General features: G+C 37.1%; 1 protein-coding gene across 6 annotated transcripts in view; it reads right to left on the bottom strand.

The window, feature by feature from the left end:
• ARHGAP32 (Rho GTPase activating protein 32) overlaps nucleotides 1-25,882 on the bottom strand; it is a 304,654-nt gene that overhangs the window by 62,117 nt on the left and 216,655 nt on the right. For 5 of the 6 annotated variants that reach the window (XM_038004998.2, XM_073022239.1, XM_008021489.3 and 2 more), the window contains one exon: nucleotides 17,319-17,400. The exons of the other annotated variant lie outside the window; for it this stretch is intronic. In XM_038004998.2, the coding sequence (XP_037860926.2) occupies nucleotides 17,319-17,400 (82 nt within the window). The remainder of the gene's footprint in view (nucleotides 1-17,318; nucleotides 17,401-25,882) is intronic. 6 annotated transcript variants of the gene reach the window in all.

The following is a 25,882-nucleotide window of genomic DNA, read 5'->3' on the forward strand; positions in this document are numbered from 1 at the left end:
AGACATTTTAGATTTCTGATATCTTCCACTAAATGCCATATAGCATTCTTTTTTAAAAAAAGAAATTGTAGTTCAAACCATTATTATATGAGTTTTTATATGATGCTTTTTTAAAAAGCTTTTTTAAAAAGTTGACTATGAAAAAGAGCTCTAAATTCTGAAATTCCCCCATTTATGGTTTTGAAAATTAAAATATTGATATCATTTAAGCACTGGAAAGAAAAATGTTCAACCTCTGTAAAGAAGCTGAACATACTAATCAGCCCTATTAAGGGCTGATTTGTGATTCAGAGAAAATTCTGGTCTCCATGTTATTTTAATGAAAGGCATTTATTACTGAGGTCTAAAGAAACACCATATACATATGGAATACCATCTTAGTGGTAAAATCTCTGAGATTTAATACAAAATATTTTATGGATGGAGATGGTTATCCTTTTCAATACCAATACCAATGAAGGGGGGAAGCACCATACTTGAAGGGAAAAGGCCAGAAAGGTTACTTCCTTATGCAAACTTAAGGAGCCTCTTTATACAGTCTACCAAATTATTTTAAGTGTATTAGCACTGCCCATTTCCATTAATCAATAACTGAAATATTATTAACCCACCAGGAAAAAAATTAAAAATATGATATAAGCTGGCAGCTTAAGAAATAAAGGCAGGTTCTTTTAATCATAAAAACTTTTGTTATATTAACCTAATGTATAGAAAACAAGAAATAAGCTAATTGGAAATAGGAGAAAAAAAGATATTTCTTGAAACCAACTGGGAAAATAACCATCTGTGTTGTACAATCAGCAAAACCTACTTCAAAAAGTAATCACCTCTCTACAAACATGACAAAAACTAATGTTCAATTGCTGAATTTCTAAATAATTAAATAATTAACCATTCACCTAAGAGCAACCAAGGTAGCATATGCCCAAATATAATCTAAAAATAGTTTCAGTGAAAAATTCTGAAGATTGTTTGAGTCAAATATTTAAATGACTGATTGAGATCTCCTTACCTCTTGTGGTACAAGTTTTAAGATCAATACTTCAAATTATTCCAAATGGCTATATTTAGCAGTAGATTCATCAGGATACAACAGCTCTGCATTCCGTACATGAGCGTAGAAAATAAATCATAATCACACTGGTTCCAACCTCACCACCACAGGTTAACTCCAAGTGAGGTCCCACATCACTGCCAGGTTCCAGCTGTTTTCAGGACCCCTGCAGCAGCACTCTTCTTGGCCCTGTTTTCAGTCCAGTCGGTGGAGCCCAGCAAGCCAGCAAGTGTGTGGGAGAGCTCTGCCTCCAGGAGCTTAATCCTCCTCTCTCAGCACATACTGCTTTGCAACACCACAGAAACGCCCCAGCCTAAACTCACACTTGCAGAACAGGCTTCACCAGAAGAGCTCCACCCATCAACCCCACACAGGTGAGTATTTCCTGCTCAGAAAACACCATATGAAATTGATATTAAATTGTCTTTTCTCTTTAAAAAGTTAATTGTCAGTTGTTTGCTAAGTAGGTGGGAGACAGTGTATCCAGTAAAAATGATGGCACTTTAGGCTCCTTTAAAATAAGAAAAGTAATTGATCAAGTAGGAAGTACTGCCAGTAAAAGGCTGAATCACTAAAACAACAGGATAGGCTGAGAAAACAAATCTTTTAATATCTTTGCTGATACTGAGCTAAGATTGTTATTCCATTAACACATTTTTTTAAGTATCAACTTACACAGTCTCTGTGTGAAAAATTCTAAGACAATCTCTTATGCAATTATTAGGGAAAAAAATAAAAAAGGTTTCTTCAGAATGGGAAATCCAGAATTAAACAAGTTTTCCCTTCTCCTTCATACACTACACAGATGTCAAATATGTAACTCTCCTTCACCCATGGAGTACCAAGGCACTTATTTTCCTCTACCAGAGACATTCATTAGCAAAAGTGAAAATCTTTGGCAACTATTATCAAACTGGCATTCAATCTCAATTTATGACTTTTTAAAGCTTTAAAGATTCTTGTTAGTTATTTGCAAAATACAATATAAATACTGAGATTCAATACTTCTACTAACTAATAATACTGAACTGTGTTAACCCAATTATTTATTTATTGAAGAAACAAATGAATCGGAAAATATTTACATATTTTCTGTTCCAATGACTTTTTACTAATATTAACGTAAATTCTACTCTCAGGTATTTTTTAATTTACAAAGTAACATTATAGCACTTATGTGCCACACAATTCTAGGTATTTAAAAACATTATTTATCCTAATCTAATATAGGCAGTTCTATTATTAATAGTCTTAGGAGACTAAGGCAGAGAGATTAATAAGCAATTTGCCAAGGTCCCATAATAGTAACTGGCAAGAGACGAGATATCTATCCAGGGAGGATTCACCATGCACCATACCAAAATCATCTGCTGTTGATTGAATTTATTCTTTCCTTCCTCTTTGAACATAGTTCTGAACATAGAATTGTTGATAAATGGTAGTCCACAACAAAAAAATGAATTCATGTGATTTTAAAATAAGAAAGACCATAGAGAATTCCAATATGTGGCAAGAGCAAAACATGTTAATCTTTACCAATGGAACATCTGTGGATTTACAAATTTAGCTGAATAGGAAATAAGGCTCTTAAAATTTACTCCTATTGGAGAAGGCAAAGCCACTCTTCTTTAATTTTAAATGAGTAACATCCCTCCCTCTCAACCTCTTCCTTACCACTAAAGACAGCAAGGGAGGGCAAGGGAAAGATAAAAGAGAGAGAGGAAGAAAAGAGAGAAAGAAGAGGAGGGATGAAGGAAGAGAGTGATAAAAAAGAAAGTACATATTTTCACTGTAGAAGTGTCATTTGGGAAGACTTAGAACAATCCATAAGCCCCACATATTACGTAACATATAAACATCCATGTTTACATGTGTTATGTAATATATATGTTAATATATATTATATTACATATAAAACGTTATTTAAGTAATATATGTTATATATTAACATATAAACGTTGATAGGAATAACTGTATTCCGCAATCATTGGCCTGTGTGTGGGAGATTTACATAATTAATGACAATAATTCTCATCTGAAACCCAAAAAGCTGTACTCTAATGCCATATAAAAATACATGGTAAGAAAATGAGTGCTGCCAAAGCTGGTGAATTTGGAGTAAGGTCTGCATCTAGTTAACAGTATTGTGACCATGTTGTTTCTCGGTTCTGATAATGTACTACTATATAGTTACGTTCCAACTGGGAGAAACTGAGTGATGAGTCCAGGGGATCTCTCTGTACTATTTCTGCAACTTCCTCTGAGATCAATTATTTCAAAATAAAAAGTTAAAAAATATAATGGACTGAAAAGATGCTGTGCCATCTAGTGACTGTGTAGGAGAGGTCACTTGTTTTTCTCTCATATTTAACAAAACGTTTGGTGGCTAACCCCCTATGTTGGACTAGGATGTATCTTTGCGTGGGTGGGAGAGGCAACAAGAGAATTCACTGGAAAGGCAATGGTTTCATTCTAATCATTCTATCATAAAAACTGCCTGAATGGGGCCGGGCGCAGTGGCTCACATTTGTAATCCCAGCACTTTGGGAGGCCAAGGCGGGCGGATCATAGGGTCAGGAGTTTGAGACCAGCCTGGCCAATATGGTGAATCCCTGTCTCTACTAAAAATAAAAAATTAGCCAGGTGTGGTGGCACATGCCTGTAAACTCAGCTACTGGGGAGGCTGAGGCAGGAGAATTGCTTGAATCTGGGAGGTGGAGGTTGCAGTGAGTCAAGTTGTGCCACTGCACTCCAGCCGAGGTGACAGAGCAAGACTCCATCTTAAAAAAAAAAAGAAAAAGAAAAAGAAAAAAAAAAACTACCTGAATGATTCAATCCCTTCACAGTGTGTCTGCAAATTCTGCCAGCTCCATGGCCAAAACATGTCCAGAAGCAGATCACTTCTCATCACTTACACAGCTACCATACTGGTCTAAGTCACGATCATCTCTCACCTGGCTCATTTCAACAGCCACTGCCAGCCCCTCTTCTTCTACCTATCTCTGCCTTTCCTCTTAACACAGCAAGCAAAGTGATCCTTTTAACAAGATAAATCGAACCAAACAAAAACTGCTCAATGTCTTCCACTGCCCAATTAATTCTAAATAAAAGCCAAAACCCTACAGTGGCCCCCAGGCCCCAGAGGAGATCTGACCCCTCTCCTCTCTTGACCTCATCTCATCTCTTTACCCGCTGCTCTAGCCAATGTGGCCTTCCTCCTGACCATTTACCAAGACTGACACACATTCAACTCGGTATCATTACACTTGCTGTTCCATCTTTGGAAAGCTCTTCCTCTGGATACATGCAGATCTCCCCTCCTCATCTCCTTCAGGTCTTTGTTCAAAAGAAGGTTTCTAATGAGCCATTCCAGGACTACCCTACCCTCCCTTGAAAATTATAACCCCACATAAGCCACATCCCAGCACTTCCTAGTCTTGGCATTCCTTTCTCAGCTTCATTTCTCTTCATAGCCCTTATCTATCATACTATATTGTTTATTTATTTATTTACCTCTCCCCTTCTTGTCATACATGAATACAAACACCAAAATGGTGGAATTTCTGTCTGGTGTGTTCATGTTTTAGCCATAGCACTTAGTATGCACTCAATAAATTCTTGATCGATGAATGAATGAATATTGGAAATGGCCAAAAGCGGAAAAGCCTCTTTACTTAGGGCAAGAAAAAGACTGATTAGGGGGCTACTCCCAGCACTGACTAAAGGGCATATGGGTTTAGGAAACATTTTTGGTAACTATATTGAAAACTGTTCATGCTTATAATTAGCTATCAAGAACTGTTTTGGAGCATCCATATAAAAGATGCAAATTACTATAAAATACATCTGCCAACAAACAAAACCATGTAGTGGGGAAAAAAGACACACAGAAAGTGAAGTATCAAACTCAAAACTTTTTTGACAGAAATGAATGTACACTCAGGTGAGCTGAATGCAAATTCAAGTTTGTCAAAGAGTGGCCTAGGGAACCTTCACACACAAAAAATGGTAAGTCAGTCACAGGTGACGGAAGGGGGAAGCCCAGAGTACCTCGGGAGGAGAGAAAGGAAACATGTTAGTGAAGCTGAATGTAGGTAAGAAATGGGGGGGGGGGGGGGGGGAGAGGGGGCGGGAAGGTTACAAAGATAAGTTAGTTCCAGTATTTGTGAAACAACTTAAATTCTACACTAAAAATTTTCTATCTAATTCTGGCATAGAGGGAGGAATTCACCCAAATTTTCTGAAGATAAGAGTTACAGGATGAAAGTTGTACTCTAAAATTTTAATTTGATAAGTACTAGGATGGAGGATGGATTAATTCAACAGGCATTAGTTGTGTAACCACTATACACACTGCCTGGGGAAGAGATGAAGATGAATGACATGTTTGTCACTTATGAAGAAAGTACAGTTTAGTGAATATGTGAAATAACTGCTATTAAATTTGCACCAGTGGTGGAGAGGAGATGGGATTAGGGAGAGGTGGGTCAGGGAAACTTTCATGGAAGAAGCAGATTCTGGCCTGAGTCTTGAAATATAAGGAGGATTTCAACTGGCCAAAATGGGGAAGGCATTTCAGGGTGTAGGAACAGCAGGAGCAAAATGAAAGCTATGAAGCCACGTGCCATGTTCAGAAAACACAAGGAGATTCCAGGCAAGTATACAGGGAGAAATACTATACTAAGAAAATGGAAAAGAATGACTGGAAATGCTACAATATAATAGAGTTTGGGGATATGTTTTATGCATAGTGAGGAAAAATTAAAAGATTTTTAAAAATTAAAGCAGCGTTAGGAAGGATGATGACTGAAAACAAAATTAGCAAATTAAGTAGGTTCCTGTAAGCAATTCTCTTTAACCTCAATTTAGCCCATCTTTTGCCCTAATTTCTGTTCTGTTTATACAGGCCTTATAGAAATGCAAACACATTTTATTTATTCCTATTGTAATAAAAGCAAAAGGAATTAAATTTTTGTTTTGACAGAGAGAACAAAAATCTTTATGTCTATTCAATGTTCTACAGTGGGCAGAATTCTGGGTTTTGAATTAACTAATTGCACACAAGTTAGTTAACCCACGTCAAGTGCATGGCACAGGGCCTGGCACACAGGACTATGTAAGTGCTGGCTGTGATTACTATTAGGTGTCAGGAGATTTCAGTAAATCCTAGTTGTGAAGCCTCAGGCAAGTGTCTTAAGCTTCCAGTTGCTCCATTTGTTAAAAAGGGTAGGAAGGGGAGGGATGGAAATACATTCCCTATCCCTAGCAAGCTCACAGGGTTGTGACCAGATTCATGTCCCATTTAAACAATGGAAATGTAAGTATTCATAAACCCTAAAGCACTTTATAAATACACGGTATTATAAATTTTCTGTTTTCCCCTGATACAGAGTGAGAAAATATTATCTTGATCTATCCTTTGCAATATATTTGGGGAGAAAGCTTCCCAAGACACTTTAGCAGTTTAGTACTCCTTTGACTCTCACATCAGTGCTTCTGAAGGTAGGGATTTTAACAATCTGATTCTTAACACATTTAAGCATTTGTTCAATGGAAGCATATTCAGTGCAATACTCCAAAGTGAGTAAGTAAAAACCTGGACCTCTTTTAGTTGATATATAAATGTGTGGTCACTTCTTACGAAAGTGACATGCAAAGAAACATGGCTACAAAAGAGTAAAAAGTGTTGGAAACTGAAACAAGAAGGAAAATAGAAACAATCCAGGAGCAAGCAAGTCAAAATTTAAAACAAGACAACTGGAATTAGGTAATACTGAAAGTAAAATAACATAAAAAGCAACATACTAGAGGACTGGTTTCCTGAAACACTACTACAAATAAAAGCCCGACTGGTCCAAAGGTACTGAGTTATCTCAATTGATTGTACCCACGTCAGTTACAGATCTATTTCCCTGTTCTACTCTTTTCTGTCTTCTCACACATGCTCTTAACTAGTCTTACAGAAAAAAAGTCTCACCTTTAATGTATATCTGTTAACCAAAAAAAAATTATCTTCAAAAAAACAGAAATTTGTGATGCAAACTCCTTCCCCCACCATGGTTCTGTGAAAACTACTGTAATGAATTTGTTTCAGTCATGCACTGTGATAGTTTAGATATTTGTCCCCACACAAATCTCATGTTCAATCGTAATCCCCAATGCTGGAGGTGGGGCCTAGTGGGAGGTGTTGTGGTCATGGGGGCAGATCCCTCATGGCTTGGAGCTGTCCTTGCATAGTGAATACTCGTGAGATCTGGTTGTGTATGTGGCACTCTCTGCCACTCTCTCTAGCTCCTACTCCTGCCACGTGAGGTGCCTGCTCCCACTTCGCTTTACACCATAATTAAAAGCTCCCTGAGGCCTTCCCAGAAGCTGAGCAGATGCCAGCACCATGCTTCCTGTACAGCCTGCAGAACTGTGAGCCAATTAAACCTCTTTTCTTTATAAATTACCCAATCTCAGGTATTTCTTTACAGCAACGCTAGAACAGACTAACACAACTGTGATATTTTGGCGTGCAGATTTATATCAAATAAATAGTATCTTAAATAAGTATCTATATAAATTTAGTTTCTGATACTCATGAATTTAAATAACATAGTAAATAAACATAAATCAATAAATAACAGTTGACATTCATTAAGTATCCAGGGGTCTTAAGTACCTTATTCCTAATCTTTGAAATAATAATCTTGCCTCACTTTTTAGATATGGAAATTGAAAATCAGAGAAGCCAAATGATGTATACCCAGACAGTAAAATGTGGCATAGGGATTGAACCCAAGGTTGCCTGAACTTTTGTCCCTTTAACCCTGCTGCTTTTCACACAGGTAAATAAATTAAACATCTGCATTAAATCTAGTGTCACTAGTGTCCATTTTATGGGGTAGATGCATTAAGAAGGATCTTGGAAATTACCTATTTGGGCAGGGTTCAGTTAACAGGAGATTACAATCTATTTCTTTGTATTCTACAAAATAATACATGCTCATTGTGATACAGGCTGGAGAAAGGGAAACACTGGGTAGAAGAGGGTGGTCCCTGGCAACGGTCACACCCTCAAGCCTGGACCTATGACCCAAAGTGAGGGACATGCATTCCTGTTTCCCACCCCCACAATTGTTGCCTTTTCCAAAACCACCTTGGCCTGTCCCGCCCCACATCCTGTGCCCATAGAAACCCCAGGCCCTACCAGCAGAGCGGCAGAATGGCAGAGAAGGAAAGAAGCAGCCGGATGTTTGAGAAGCAGCCTGACTTCAGAGGGATGGCTTGACGGCAGGACTTTGGAGGAGAGTTCAGCTGGGCACGGCCGAACTCTAGGGGAAGACCCCTTTCCGCTCCATCCCCTTTCCAGCTCCCCATCCCTCTGACAGCCACTTCTACCACTCAATAAAATTCTCCACATTCACCACCACCCTTCAATTCATTTGCACATCCTGATTCTTCCTGGACCCCAGACAAGGACTTGGATACAGGTGCAAGAGGCTGTCACACTGACCCTCCACTGAGTTGTTTAACGTTTAAGCCACCCATGGACGGCAAAGCTAAAAGAGCACACTGTAACACATGCCCTCTGGGGCTCCAGGAGTCATGGGTAACCTCTAGATGCTGCCATGGGCCTGCACAGAGTTCTGCTTCTACCAGTTGCCCAGAAGTGCTCATCCTGGCCTCTGCACCCACTCACCTGCATGCTCCCCCTGACCTCTGAGTCCTGAGAAGGGGCCAAGGGAATGATCCCATTTCAATTATAAAAAAATTAAACAATATAGAAGCAAATGGAGAAAAAATGAAATGTTTCTTACTGTCTCCATAATCCCATTCCCCTTTCCAGTTACGTACGTAGTCTTCTAGATCCTCTTTCTATGAATTTACAATGGGATTTTACTGTTTTGTAATTTGCCTTTTCATTTAACAGTGTATCAGAGAAAAAAATCCCCTGGTTTACTACGTAGGCTTCTACTTACTTTGTGGTGGTTGCAAAGTATTTTACAGTACAAAAGTACCAAAAGTATTTTTTGAAAATACGATTTCCAACATTTGTGTATTAAAGCAATGCTGCAAAGAATATTCATCTGGATGGGTGAAATCTTTTTTAAAAATGCAAAGTGACCAATTCAAAAAGAGCAAGAGACTTAAATAGGCATTAATACAAAGAAAATAGACAATGGGCAATAAGCACACAAAAAGATGCTCAACATCATGACATTTTTGTATAATTCCCACCTGGATCAACAGAACATTACCAGTACTCCAGAATCCTCTCTCCTGCCCATTCCAATCACTGACCTCCTCTTTCCTCCCCAAAGGTAGCTGCTATCCTAATTTCTAATACCACAGAGCAGTCTTGAACTCTTACGATTTTGAACTCTGTAAATGTATACATGAAACTTTACAGTGTAAGTGTGTACAACAGGACTTTTAATACTATTTTTTGTGAGATTCAATCATGTTGTTGCAAACAGTTTTAACTCATTCATTTTTACTGGTGTAGAGGAATTTATTGTATATACCTTCATTTATTCATTCCACCATGTATATACCCATAAGTTTTGCCAGTTTTTAACAAACGGAAATAAAACTGCTATCCACATTTCTATGCATGTGTCTTCGTCTGTGTACATGAACCTCTATATACATCTAAAAGTGGAACTGCTGGGTTACAGTTGTGTATCAACTTCAATAGATAATGCTAATGATTGTCCCAAATTAATACTCCCACCATCAGCATATGAGAATTCCTATTAATATATATCTTTGCCAAAGTCAGATATTGTTACCCTTAAATTTTAATTATTCTGGTAAGTATGTAATGAAGAGTCAATAAGGCTTTGATCTGCATTTTCCTAAAGATTCTTTACAAGTTCTTTGTCAGATACACATTCTGCAAATACCTTCCCACACTGTGATTTGCCCTTTCACTATCTTAATGGTATATTATGATAAAGTTATTACTTTAAATTGTTTAATTATTAAGCTTTTCAGTTATAATTAATACTATGTCTAAGCTAAGGTCATAAAGATATTCTATAGTATTATCTCCTAAAGTTTTATTGTTTCCTCTTTCACATACAGATTTGTAATTCTCCTGGAATGGATTTTTGTGTATGGGGTTAAATAAAGATCATCAGGCTTCTTTTTCTTTATATTCAGATGTCCAGTTGACTCAGTACTTTTTATTGAAATGATTGTTCTTTTGAAACTGCCCTCCAATGCCACCTTTGTCATAAATCAAGTATCTGTATAGACACAGGTTTGTTTCTGGACTCTATTCTGTTCCACTGATCTACTGGTCTATCTGTACATCTATACCAATGTCTTAATTAGTGAAGTTTTCACAATATATCTTGACACTACAGTAAGTTTCCCACTTCTCTGTTCTTCTAAATTGTCTTGGGTATTCTTGGCTCTGTATTTCCACATACATTTTAGAATCAGTCATCAATTTCTACAAAGATTCCAACTCAAAGCCTGGGGCATTTTTCAGCAACTCTGTCTTGATGGGTTCTGCCCTCCAATTTTTGTTCCCCTAGCACTATGGTGACCTCCTCTACTCCATCAGCAGATATCCTAGGGGAATAATGTCTCTATATGCAGGGGTCACCCTTCAGATTTCCTTCTGTTTCATCTTAGCACAATAACTGCTTACGGTTTTATTGACTCTCTAATGCTTCAAAGATACTTTTTATACCTCTGTCAAAAATTTTTAACTGTCCTCAGAGGTAAGATTGTCTAAATCACTAGGTCTTTTATTTCCAGAAGTTAATGCCTCAAAAGTCTCTGCTGGCTTTTCTTCTCTGTTCTCCATTTCTCCCACTCTTTCCCTCTTCTCTCTTCTATCCCCTACCCCTCTTCTTTCTTTTTTTCTGGTGGAAAAGGTAGATGATGTGAAAAGATGGGGAATTCCAGCACAGCAATTATTGTAAAAAGACCACCTAGTTTTATTCGAGAAAAGAAAAATACGAGAATTGAAGAATGTGTTAGGTGGGCTTAAGAGAAGACTGACTACACATAGCAGAGTGAAGAATCACTGAACTTGATGATAGGATAATAGAAAGTATCCAAACTGAAAACAAAAAAAGAGAGACAAAGAAAACAGGAGATCATGCCACTGCACTCCAGACTGGGAGATAGAGTGAGACTGTCAAAAAAAAAAAAAAAAAAAAAAAAAGAAAGAAAGAAAGAAAGAAAGAAAGAAAGAACAGAGTCCAAGATCTGTGAGACAACATCAAATAATGTAACTGATAAGTAAAGGAGAGGTGAAAGAGAATTGGGAAAAAGAAATATCTGAAGAGAAAATAGCTATGAACATAAAGCCTTTAAGAAAAGTGTCAGTAAATAGCTCCTCAGTGACTTGCAAGCAAAACAAACACAAAGAAAAACATGTGCTTCCCCTTCCACCTTTCCCCACCTAGACCTCATCTTTCACTATATCATGCCCTATGGTGATTGAATGAAATGACAATTTCTTACAGATAAGCTTCCACCTTTTTTGTTTCCTCTTCTCTCTCTCTCTCTCAAACTCTTACCTTCTTTTTCCTAAGGTACCATGGATACTTTCTATCTTGGTCAGGATATGGTGATTAATTTTATTTCTGTATATACAAATAATTGAACATATTAAGAAAGAACATTTAAGAACAGATTCAAAGAGAATATTTTTCCTATGTTACCCTTGTTGTGTAATAGTATAGCGAACTTTAAATTTTCAGTCTCAAACTATAGCTGTATCTTTCAGATTTGGCATCTAACAGTGACAGATGGCAATGTTAAAAATAAATAGAACATTCAAGTTGTTTATACCGTAGGCAAAGACAGTTTTAAAGTGTGAAACAAGCCCAAGGCTGACAGAATTCACATTATCCTTTTCAAAATGTATTAAGAATGCACATTTTGGCTGGGCACAGTGGCTCATGCCTGCAATCCCAGCACTTTGGGAAGCCAAGGCAGGCAGATCACCCGAGGTCAGGAGTTCGAGACCAGCTGGTCCACATGATGAAACCTCACCTCTACTAAAAATACAAAAATTGGCAGGGCGTGGCGGCATGTGCCTGTAATCCCAGCTACTCAGGAGGCAGAGGCAGGAGAATTGCTTGAACCTGGGAGGCGGAGGTTGCAGTGAGCCAAGATCACGCCATCGCACTCCAGCCTGGGTGACAGAGCAAGACTCCGTTAAAAAAAGAAAAAAAAAAAAAAGCACATTTCCTTATGCTAACTCTGCAATGCTGCTCACAAAAGACAAAATATTAGCTTTTGAAGGTATACGAGGTTTTTCTTGGTCATTCTTAATTTAGAAATAACAATACTATGCAGGTCTACAAATACAAACCTGTTTTCCAGAGCTATCAGTAACTGATCAATAACTGATTTCCCAATACTAACTTTCTGGAGGTTATCCCTACTTAAAGTGTCACTTCTTCATTCAAAACACGAGAATGGGCCAGGTGTGGTGGCTCACGCCTGTAATCCCAGCACTTTGGGAGGCTGAGGAGGGTGGATCACCTGAGGCCAGGAGTTTCAGACCAGCCTCACTAACATGGAGAAAACCCATTTCTACTAAAAATACAAAAAAGTAGCCGGTATGGTGGCGTATGCCTGTCATCCCAGCTACTGGGGAGGCTGAGGCAAAAGAATCGCTTGAACCCGGGAGGTGGAGGTTGCAGTGAGCTGAGATCACGCCATTGCACTCCAGCCTGGGCAACAAGAGCGAAACTCCATCTCAAAACAGAAAAAAAGAGAAAGAGAAAGCACTTGATTGATACAGTTTATGTTAATGCCAATATTAGGCTAAGTTTTAAAAACTCAGTTTATAGTACATCTGAGTCAATACTATCAAAGATGAGACATAACAACCAATATAAGTTAAGCTTACACCACAGAAAGATGGATAAAAATAATGTGCAGGAAATTAAATGTTTGATGCTGAATTTAGTAACTTCAAAATAATGACCATAAAATGACCATGATAATCTCAATAGATGAATAAAAGCCTTCGGAAAAATTCCTACACCCTATTTATAAACACTTAACACACGAGAAACAGAAGGGAACTTTCTCAACCCTGATAAAGGACATCTATGAAACCTCCACAGCTAATATCCTACTTAATGGTAAAAGACTAGATGCACTCCCCTATGATCAGGAACAAGACACGGATGCTTGCACTTGAGATTTGTATTTAATATTGTATTGGAGGTTCTCACAAGGACCACTGGGCAAGAATAATAAAAAGACATCCAGATTGGAAGGGAAGAAGTAAAAAGTTCCTACTGCAGATGCCATAATCTTGTATATAGAAAATCCCAAGGAATCCACTACGAAACTATTAGAACTAATAAACCGTTCAACAAGGCTTCAAAATATAACATCCACATACAACAATTATATTCCTATGGTCTTGCCATGAACAATAAGAAAAAGAAACGTTAAAATTCCCAGTACAATAGCATTAAAAATAATTGAACATATTTATAAAGAAACTCAACAAAAGATATATAAAACTTATACTCTGAAAACTACAAAATATTGAAACAAATTAAAGAATGTCTAAACTGACTGGGCCTAGTGGCTCATGCCTATAATCCCAGCACTTTTGGAGGCTCATGTGGGAGGATCACTTAAGGCCAGGAGTTCAGGACCAGCCTACGCAACATAGTGAGACACTGCTACAAAAAACTCAAAAACTAGCCTGGCACAGTGGCACATGCCTGTAGTCCTAGCTACTCAGGAGGCTGAGGTGGAAAGATGCATTGAGCCCAGGAGTTTGGGGAGCTGTGAACTATGATCACACCATGGCACTCCAGCCTGGGCAACAAAGCAAGACACTGTCTCTAAAGAAAAAAATTAAAAATACAAAAGAATATCTAAATAAATAGAAAAACATCCTATGTTCAGGGATTAGAAGACTTAATATTGTTAATAATATCCCAAGTTGATCTACAGGTTCAATATATTCTCTATCAGAATCCCATCCTACTCTGTAGAAACTGATAAGCTGATTCTAAAGCCATATGGAATTGCAAGGGGCTCAGAAAAACCAAATCAACCCTTAAAAAGAAGAAAAAAGTAGGAAGACTTATACTTTCCCACTGTAAAACTTACAGTAATCAAAACAGGGTAGTACTGGCATAAGAAAAGACATATAGAGGCTGGGCATGGTGGTTCACGCCTGTAATCCCAGCACTTTGAGAGGCTGAGGTGGGCGGATCACGAGGTCAGGAGTTCAAGATCAGCCTGGCCAACATAATGAAACCCTGTCTCTACCAAAAATATAAAAATTATCTGGGTGTGGTGGCACGCACTTGTAATCCCAGCTACTCGGGAGACCGAGGCAGGAGAATTGATTGAACACAGGAGGCAGAGGTTGCAGTGAGCTGAGATGGCACCACTGCACTCCAACCTGGGTGACAGAGTGAGACTCTGCCTCAAAAAAACAAACAAACAAAAAATGGCATATAGATCACTGGAAGAGAACTAGAAGTCCAGGAATAAACCTAGGGTCAATTGTGTCTAGGGTCAATTTATTTTTCCAAGGTATCAAGATAATTCAACAGGAAAGAAATAATCTTTTCAACAAACAGTGCTAGAACAATTGGATAACCTCATGAAGTTGGACCCCTGCCTCATCATCATACACAGAAATTAACTTTAAAAAATGGGTCATAAACTAATATGTAACATCTAAAACTATAAACCTCTCAGAAGAAAACACAGGAGTAAATCATGACTGTGGATTAGCCAAAGCCTTCTTAAATAAGGAATCAAAAGCATAAATGACAAAAGAAACATCAAAAGTATGCATCAATGTATACTATCAAAGAAAGTGAAAGACAAACCACAAAACAGGTGAAAATATTTGCAAATCACTATTATCTGGTAAATAATTTGTATCTAGAATATATGAGCAACATTTACAACTCAGTAACAAAAACACAAATAACCCAATTAAAAACTGGGCAAAAGCAGGAGGTTGAGGTGGGAGGATCACTTGAAACTAGGAGTTTGAGACCAATCTGGGCAACAAAGCAAGACCTTGTCTCTACAAAAAATTTAGAAATAAGCTGGGCACAGTGGTGTGCACCTGTAATGTCAGTCATTCGGGAGGCTGAATCAGAAGGATCATTTGAGGCCGGGAATTGAGGGCTGCAGTGAGCTACGATCACAATGTTGCACTGCAGCCTGTGGTGACAGAGAAAGACCCTGTCTCGGAAAAAAAAAAAAAAAAAGAAAAAGGTAAAAGAAAAAATAATAAGCAAAGGATATGAATAGATACCCTCCAAAGAAGATGAACACATAGCCAATAAGGACATATAAAATGGCTAAACATTATTAGCCAAAAGCAAAATGCAAGTCAAATCCACAGTGAGATACTACTTCACAACTAAGAAGGCAATAATCAAAAAAATCCAAATAAAAACAAGTGTTTACAAGGATATGGAACAACTGGAAGTCTCATACACTGCTGGTGGAACTGTAAAATGGTACAGCTACACCAATGGTGCAGTTGACAGTTCTTCAAAGGTTAAACATAGTTACCATATGACCCAGCAATTCCACACCTGGACATATACCCAAGAGAAATCAAAACACATCCACATACAATATTGTACACGAATATTCAAAGTAGCCAAAAATGGAAATAACTCCAAATGAATAAACAAATAAAATGTGGTGTATGCATATAATGAAATGTTATCCAGCCATTAAAAAAGAAGGAATTAAAACAGAAGTACTGATACACGCCACTGCACAGGTGTATCTTGAAAACACTATGCTAAGTAAAAGAAGCCCATCACGAAAGACCACACTCTATATGATTCCATTTATACAAAATGTCCAAAATAGGGAAATCAATAAAGACAGAAAGTAGACAAGTGGTCGTTTAGGGCTGGGAGTAGTATGCAGGGAGCAGTGTCTATTAATGGATAAGGGATTTCTTTATGAAGTGATGAAGGTGTTCTAAAATTAACTGTGGTGATGGCTGTACAACTCTGTTACACAATTTAAAGGGTAAATTGCACGATATGTGAATTTTATCTCAATAAAGTTGAGTTTTCAAAAAGTTAAGTTTAAAACAATGCCATATTTTTAAAAAGAATGAAATCTACAGTTACTAATGAAGATTTACCGAACAAGTACCCACTTAGGAGTTTTTAAAAAAAGTTTACCCAAGACGGATAAAATTGCTTTGAAAAGAACTGAGAATCCTGACTCAAGCAGAACTGCAGAAAACATTGTTTTGAAGCATTTCCTCTACTGAGCAATAAAGTCAGTCTAAAATAAACAAATTCCAATGAGAGAAATGGGAACAATGACTCCCTAGTCTCCTATGAAGAAATAAGCTTTGAAAGGTATTATTACCCTTTACTTAAATACTATTAGCAAAGATTGTTTGATGTAAGCTTTGGGAGCATAAGTGGGAAAATACCAAAAGAGTAAAGAATAACTTTTTTTTTTTTTTCCTTAACTTACATACAGGTCCTAAAACTAGAAAATACTACTATAAGGAAAACAGTTCAAATAAATTCTGAGGCCCAGAAATTTTTTCTTCTCCTTTTACTGGGAGGTGGGAAAGGACAGAAGAAATGTAATATAGCTAGGAAAAATAAGTTGGATGACTCCCTCTTCTCTTCAAAATGTTTTAGACTTTGTTTGTATTTTTTTTTTAATTGACATCATCAAAAAGTACCAGACGAGGCATTCTGTTGAATCTTCCCAAAACTAAATCACCTCAATAAATACCAAAATTCCCATGTTCTTGATTTTTATCCCCTTCAATAATGCTTTATTTGTAATATATTCTATATATTTATGTAGCACTGTAAGTATACTATATAAGTAATAAGAAATGCTGTTTAAAATAGTTTTGATGTTCATATGCCCTTTTAAAATATACTTACTTTTCATTTATCAATTTCCAGTTAATCCTACAATTTCTATGTTAGTTATTTAAATCTATTTTTTATCATTTTATTCATTAATAAGTTACACTGCTATTATGCAACTATAAAAGTCAATAATGACAAAGCTTAATGGAGCACACAGCTCTTTAAAATTGCCTAAAAATTTGAATGCATGTAAACCTTTTCAAAATAATCAACAGAGAAATAAGAATACATTTAAAAATCAAAATCATATAAAATTAAGAATGTAGTATTATGTCAATAAATGCAAAAATAGCAAAACAAGCTAAATACTTGACTGACAGAAAATCTGTGTCTTCAAGCAGTTTATAAAATAACTACACTAGTGAAAAAAATGTACTCACCTGGTTTTGGCACTGAGTTGGTCACTGACTGGGGAACTTTTTGGTTAATTAACTCAACACAGTGTCCAGGAAAGAGTCCCACCTGATGAAAAGCAACAAAGAAAGGATTCTAAACCAGCAAACAGACCAATATGTGAACACTGCCAACTGAATTCCAGTAATGTATTCTACAGTCCCTCCCAAATGATTCTATTATTTCAAGACTCTAAATAACAGATGATGCCTATTACACAAACAAATAATAAAACAATCTGTTGCTATGAGTACATAGAGTTATCTGTTTTATTTGTCCAAATATCTAAGTCTGCTTTTTTCCTTTTAGTTTTTAATTTCCCAATCTTTTCTTACATGAATTAAAATATTTAGTCTGACAATGAGCTACGCATGCAAGTAGGTAAAATTTCATAATTTAATAATGCGCTTTACTGAAATCTCAATCCAGTTATGTTGATATCTGTTGCCAACTTATGTTTATTGTCTTCTCTATGGGGTTTTAAATCAACACTAAGCCACAACTCAAACTTTTTGTGAACTTTCTGTTCACTCTCCCCCAGGTTTCATTAAAAAAAAAAAAAAAAGAAGACATGACTGAAATAAATGTGTAAAATAATATCTCATTTAAAATCTTGGTATTCAATGCTTTTAAAAACTAGTAGTGCATGGATAAGAGGGAAAGCAAGAAAGAAGAAAACAGCCAATCTCAGCAGTGTCAACAGACTCTGGCTTTGAGGAACACACCACAGTGACCTAGTAGTGGAACTGCAGGCATTGTTTTTGGAATTCTAACAAGCCGTATTAGGAAAATGCTGAGTTCCAGATCATCCAGAGATACTGTATAGCCAAAAGGATAAATACCAAGATAAACAGCCTGGAAACAAAAGCAAAAAGGAAATCTTTATCAATATTTATAGATGTTTCCTTAGATAAAAATATAAATGGGCTGCCATGCAGCAGATGTTAAAGCTGAAATATGAAAACTACATCACTTTGTATATCCCTCTGTTGACAGACTCTGGGGAAGAATGGAATAGTTTTCCAAGAGTATGATTCATCATCAAGTTCCGAGCTGTATAATTTCCATCTGTGTGAAATTATTTTCACATACTCATTTGCTACATTCTTATTTCAATTTCTAGATCCATATTCTATGGTAGTTCTTAAAATTATGAAGATAATAAACCGATTATCATGAGCTGAAAAGGGTTATTAACAGATTATCAGTTTCTTTTATTTGTTTGTTTTTGAGACAGGGTCTCATTCTGTCACCCAGGCTGAAGTAGTGACACAACCTAGGCTCACTGCAGCCTCAATCTCCCAGGCTCAAGCAATTCTTGCACCTCAGCCTCCTGAGTAGCTGGGACTCCGGGCATGCACCAGCTCACCTGGCTAATTTTGTTTATTTTTTGTAGAGATGAGGTATCATTATCAGATTATCAGTTTTGTTCACAAGATGTGATTTTGGGATTCCTATGCACTGCCTTCCAAAATGATGCTTTAGGTATTTGTTTTATTGGTGAAATTCTTTAATATATTCTACTCAATTCCCTATTTTATTAAACAAGTAGAAATTCCTCCAAGACTGATTAGAACCAGGTAGGAGTCAACTTAAAAAAATCTTCATTGTTTTTCTTGCACAAGTCAGTTATGAGAAGGGATATGGGGCATGGTTACCAACGTAGCCTCATGTAAGTGTTCCACCCTTCATAAAAGGATTTGGAAAGTGATTATAAAAGCCCCAGGTTCTAAATTAAACAAATGTATACAAAAATGCATTTGTAAATAATCTCTGTTTTTACAAGTCTTTGCAACAAACTGTCACTTTGGTCTCCAGCAGAGAGAGCTGGAGAAGTAGAGCTTCCAGATGTAGTCTCTGGTTTGAGTCCCAGCAATGGAGACCTTGATGCTATGAGCTCTGGAGACTCTCAGGAAGAGGGGTTGGGGGGATGAAGCAGTAACTGGGAAACTGCTCATGCCGAGGAGATGGGAGGTGCCCTGGAAATAGCTGCTTCATGAACTTAAGCCGTGATGGATTTAATGTTAAAAGTCATTCCACAAAGTGGTGTGCTTCAGTGCATGCAAAGGCTAACTGCAAAAAGGTGGTTCCCAAGGCTGGGAAGATGTAACTATTTCAAGAGTGACTCTGAAAGAGACCCTGATGCCTGGAGGTACCCTTCTGAAATTCAAACAAGAATGTAGAAATATCTGCCTTGCTTCAGAATTTATGGAGTATAAAGTTCGTGTTTCTAGAAGAGCTCATCTGCAGCTGGCTTTCGCGTCTGAAATGACAGTGCTCTCCAAGCCGCAGAGCTGGAAATTAAATGTTCAATTCTACCTTGGTCCCAATTTAATGTCTGGTGCTCTCTGGATTGAGTTGAATACGTTCAGGCTTTGCAATTTCACTTGTGGTAAAGGCTCTAACATTTTCTATTTCCATGAAATTCTTTTCTTTTTTTGCGATGGAGTTTTGTTCTTGTTGCCCAGGCTGGAGTGCAACGGCACAACCTCGGCTCATTGTAACCTCTGCCTCCCAGGTTCAAGCGATTCTCCTGCCTCAGCCTCCCAAATAGCTGGGATTATAGGTATGCACCACCATGCCTGGCTATTTTTAGTAGAGACAGGGTTTCTCTATGTTAGTCAGGCTGGTCGTGAACTCCCAACCTCAGGTGATCCAATCGCCTCAGCCTCCCAAAGTGCTGGGATTACAGGCAAGAGCCACCACATCTGGCCTCTATGCAAATTTCTTGAAGGAGAATCACCTGCATATTTCTTCTCTGCCTTCACAGAAGGCAGAGCTTCTTTCAAACTTAACTGAGGCATCAGTTGGTCTTTGGCTATGTTTCTTACCATGATTACTAACAATAAATTTGTGGCTTGGGTTTGTAAACTGTACTGTTTGCTACACTGATCTTCCCATACAGTAATTTTTAGTTTGTGAAAAAAATTAACCCTCAGCTGAAATTAACATATAAGTTTTTTTTTTGTTTTTTTGTTTTTAATGAGTCTCAGATTTTAAAACTTGTAATAAAGTGGACATTCATTGGTTTTTCTATGCCCTTTTGAACTCTTGTAATTGAGTTTTCATCATGTTTTATATTAAAGAGGCTAACACATGACTACAAAAAAAAAGTATCTGGGTTCAATCTTAAGTCTGCCACTTACTAGATTAGGTCTGTAACTTAGCCTCCTTGTGTTTTAGTCTCTTTGTATAAACATGGTAATAACAATGCCTATCTCATAAGGGTTGTGATGAGAATTAAGTGGATTAGTATAAATAAAATGCATAGAGTAAAATGCATTGGTTTGTTAACTAACGGTCTAGTGACAACATGATCTATTAACCACGGCAGCCTGTTTCATATATTATTCTTCCTGCAGCTGTGGCAATTTCTAAAGCTTTAACCCATTTATGGTGGAGGTTGCAAAATTTTTTTGTGAAAAATCAGACCTTGGCAATGACCTTGAGCAGTAGGATAGAAATAACTCCCACAGGCTTAGCATTCCAATAATGAAACACTAGGCATAAATGGGTTAATGCATAAGTAAAATGCTATTATTATCCCAGTATTTGGCTACCAGAACCGCTAGAATGCTCTAGCTCCTCCATCAAATGGATATTACACATAATGCCACCTTTTGTGTATATCTGCTTCAGTTTCCTGACTCTCAAATATCATTCTTTCTATAACATTCTAATTAATTTCAATATATAAACATCTGCAACTTGCCTGAGAGAAAAGTCCAGATTCTAAACTTGGCTCACCCATTCACTAGGTTCTGTGATGTAGAGCAAACTGCTTAACATCTCTTAGATTCCTAATTTGTAACGTTAGGGATAACACTACCTACACCTCAAGAGTTTATGTGAAAGTAACTAGCCTAGTTTCCAAGTTCAAGTATCTTTTGGCCAAAAAAAAAAAAAAAAAAAAAGTTTTCCATCACTTCCTCACAAAGACTGAACAAAAAAAGCTTCATGTACTTCTCAGGGAACTATATCACATACATTACATTTTCACCTTTTAAATTCATCACAATGAATTAGGTTTAGGTATACAGGGAAATGCTACTACATACTATACAGAGGTAGATCTACAGTAGACTCACCTAATACCTAACTCCAACCCCTGCCCTCTTGTTTTACTTTATCGTAAGTGTGACATCACTAACTACTAGCTAAACTATGCAGTTTCTCAGACTCCCTATATTCAGGTGAAGCCACGACACATGTAAACACGGCTCTGCTATCATCCTGTCTCCTCCGCTGTGCTGTGAACATGTGAGCACAGGAGTCATGACTAGATCTGTAGTGGTCTTCACTTGACCATAAGTGAAAGGCTGAGAATCATTGAGCTGCTGACTCAGCACTAGACATCCGCCATCTTTTCCACTCAGTTTTTTGTTTCTTGAAGCCAAAATCACTCCTAACCATCAAGGAGGCTTTAAAAGAGTCAGTTTTACGAATCTGTGAAAGGCAAACAGATTCTATTTCACCACCACAAAATTTTCATCTTAAAAAATGGTGTTCTGTTGAAAATATTACACAGGAGAACGGAACTAACCTTAAAAGTATAGTTAGTGAACATTTACACTTTTCTGATGAATACTTCATCTAAGATTTCACCAAATAGTAACTACTTTGATAAAATGTCAAACGGTAAAAAGTGACTGGAACTCTGGAAATATGATCTATTAACTATGTCATCTTGTTTTGTATATTATTCTTTCTGCAACTGTGGCAATTTCTAAAGCTTTAACGTACATGGCTGGAAAGGGAGAGCAGAATTGGGTATATTGGCAGGGGTCAAAATGAGATTCAACTCTAGGAACAGAATGGAAGACGGAGAAAAAGCCAGCATCGAGGGCCCATGATGGTAAAGAAGGAGGTAATAAAAACACAGAAATAGAAGGAAAAGAACAATGTAGAGACAAGGCTGGAAGAGGTTAGGAATGGTCTTGAAAAGAAGAGACCTTCCTGTTGACAGTTTTCACTCAAGTCTTTGAGACAAAGTGAAAAGGCACCAGACATGCTAATATATCCCATGGTGTGCTGATAAATGTTTAACAACTAGTTCTCCATGGAGGAAAGGCCTTGATTTCCAGTGTTTTCCAGTGTTCACAGTATAAATACTCCCATCATAGCTGTTTTCAAGCTACCAACTTGATACAACTGAACACAAAATTGGAAAGAGCAGCAAAAGAGCACTCAGTTATACAGTATTGATAGCATGCAGATAGAGTAGCTGGAAAGGTCTTCAAGAGCATAAACGGTAAAATAATTACAAAAATATTTGATTATTACCTTTGTTTTTAATACAATTCATTTCATTGCAAATGTACATATCTTAATTTTTAATAATGGCTGTTTTTAACAACTGTCCTACAACATTTCACAGTTGGCTCCAGCTGACCACTGATGTATATCCACACACTTCGTCCTGCGCCTGTCCACCTCTAACAGCTCCTGGTAATCAGTTTCTGGTGGCTTAGCAAGCGTATGGCTCACCCTCTGACTCTAGGAGAACCAGGAGAGATGTAAAGGGAATGAACTGTAATCCGGTTCTTCTGATCTCCTTCTACATTGAGGGATACCCAAACTAAAAAGAAAACGTGGTTTGGCTTCAAAAGTGAGTGTGTGTCCTGAAAAATACTTTGGTGTAACTTAAAGGGAATATGAGAAAAGAAACTACTGCAATAAAATAAACCTGGAGCTTTGGAAACAGTAGAATTAACAACAGAACCTAATCCTAACTATAGTCTCTTTAAGGCAATCAACAAAAACCTAAAAAGGAATTCAACATAACAATCATGTGCTTATTGCTGACTAAAAAAAAAAAAACAAAAACTCTCTTCTATTGGTTTATTTATTTAATTTATGGCTAGTGAAACTTTAGCACTGTTGGCACAGCCAAACATTTTTTTAATTAAACTTAGTAGAAGCACTGCTCACTCCTAAAAATATACCACAGATAATTGGAATTATTTGGCCTCAGAGTGTTAAAACTCCGGTTTTTCATTTTCTGACTATAACTCCCTATCCTCTCAGGTCTCTAGTGTTGATATTCTATAACAACGAAAGTTCAAACAGAGACATCGCATCCCTTTCATATTTCCCCCCTAAGGTACTTATCCCCCCAATTCCAGGTTTTTTGTTTTGTTTGTTTGCTATCCAATATGGATCCTGTGATTAAGCATTTGTTTTAAATCAGTACCTTTAATTTCCTTGCAATATTAACTTCCTGCCAAACCAATTCAGCAAACCACCACAACTAAATCAATACAGTACCATATTTGCATGTCTGTGTACTGCTGCAGAAAAAAAAAATCACATCACTAAGGAGATCTGAACCAATACAAATTCATAGTCTATTGTCTAGAAATGCCAATTACTTTCTCCCCACTCCCGAAACATGCTTAAATAACCTAATCTTCTTTACAGTCTCTGCCCAGTCTGACTCCCACGGCCTGCTAACACCATCCCAGCACAACTGATCAAATAGACGGTAAGTCAATGAGTCAATTACTTTGTCTGCTATAATTCTGGAACTAGTTCCCAATCTTTAATTATCTCCATTGAATTGTTAGAATTAGGAAATATTTTTCCAAACAAAGAAGAGAAGAGACACAGAAATAACAATTGCTACACACCAAAGGAAGCAAAAACCAGAAATAAGTTCCTCAGGTCCTTGCTTTTTAGTTCTGGTTCCATTTACTTATTGCCTAGTAATTCTTGCGTTGGGCTCTTTGAGATATTCCTACCAATCCCCCCACCTCCCACTCTCCTTGTATGTCCCCAAAAGCACAACATTGCTTCTGGTTTCTTTGCTTTGTTTATACTATCTCCTTCAATGTCAACTCCCTAATTTCCATTTAAATAAAAAATTACTCTTGCAGCCGGATATGCAGGTTTGAGAGTCAAAAACACGGCTAAAGATCAGGGTATAAATCTGAGAGCTGGGCATCAATATGGTTTTTAAAGCTGAGAAAGCAAGATAGCAAAGGACAAAAAGCGTAGAATAAGAAGGCAGTCCAACTCCAAATGTCAGAGGTCCAGTAGAGCACGGTGTCCTGGTAAATGAGACACTGTCAAGTCAGTCAAGAGAAAAGTGTCGGGAAAATTTCAGAAAATCAGATACTAATGACAGTTTAAGTAAGGAGTAGTAAAGTATTTATTTATTTTTCATTAAGCCAAACAGAGACCACTAGTGATAAAAGAGAAGAATGAAAGGGTGAAGGGTTTAAGAATATATTTGTGATAGGTGAATGTAATCATGGCTCTAGAATCTGCAATGGAAAAGGAGGATAGTGAAGGCAGGAAGTAATTGATGGGTGAAAACTGGGAGGAACAGTGGAATGATAATATTAAGCATAATATTGAGTATTGAACATAATTGTTTATTGTACAGCAAGTAGCTGGGGAGATTAAATTTCTTTTCCCAGTTGCCATAATACAATATCAAATAAGACAAACTAGATTACAGCTGCTTTAAAGTTTTAATTAATTTGTAGTACCTTTCAGCCCTGGAAGGAGTAAGAAAAGGATAGAGTAGGCATTGTAAGTGGAAAGACACATAGATAAAAAGACACAAGAGCAGAAAAGAGCAGCTTGTGTACTAAGGGGGGAAATAATAGTTACATCTGGCAGAACATCCAGTTTCTAAAATAGAGCAGTGCAAAGTAAAACTGGTAAATAAGAATAAATTCGGAGATCCTGGATGATCTTGTATATCGTGACAAGGAGTTTTAAGTTCCTTCTGTAGGAAATAAAAGTGACAAATTCTGAGCAGAAAAAGCGCAGGAAAAGGCATGTTCTAAAAGGAAAAGTATTAGCACTGTATACCTTTCAAGGTGTAAGGAAGGGAGGAAGATAAGAAGCAGTATACCACTTTAGGAATTTGCAAAAATAGGCTAGGAAAGAGAATAAAACCTGCAGTGCATGACAACAGCATGAGGAAGGAAGGAGAGTATATGCATGTAAACAACACAGAGGTAGAAGAGACAGACATGATCAACTGGATTGGATGCATGAACAACATGAAGTCAAGAATGCTCCTGCAGTTTTTCCTTCCACCTTAACTGAGGTATAGTTAACCCAAAGTAAACTGCACATATTTAAAATGCACATTTTGATAAAACATCCATGAAACTATTACCACAATCAAGATTATAATATATTCATCAACTCCAAAAGTTTCCTTGTATCTCTTTGTAATCCTTCCTTCCCCCTACCCTCCCATCCCTGCTCCTCAGGCAACTACTCATCTACTTTTTATCACTATATATTACTTTCCATTTTCTACAATTTTACATAAGCGAAGTCTTATATAATATACTCTTTTTTTTTTGTCTGCCTTCTTTCCTGCAGCATATTTTTGAGGATCACCCATGTTGCTGTATTGATCAACTGTCTATTCCTTTCATTGCTAAGTAATATTCTATTGTATGGACACCACCACTTGTCAATCTGCCGCTGACAGATATTAGGGTTGTTTCCAGTTTTAAACTATTACATATAAAGATGCTATGAACATTCACGTATGAGTTTCTATATGGGCACAGGCTTTTTTTTC

Source organism: Chlorocebus sabaeus, chromosome 1 (assembly GCF_047675955.1).
Source record: "Chlorocebus sabaeus isolate Y175 chromosome 1, mChlSab1.0.hap1, whole genome shotgun sequence".
Classification (NCBI taxonomy): domain Eukaryota; kingdom Metazoa; phylum Chordata; class Mammalia; order Primates; family Cercopithecidae; genus Chlorocebus; species Chlorocebus sabaeus.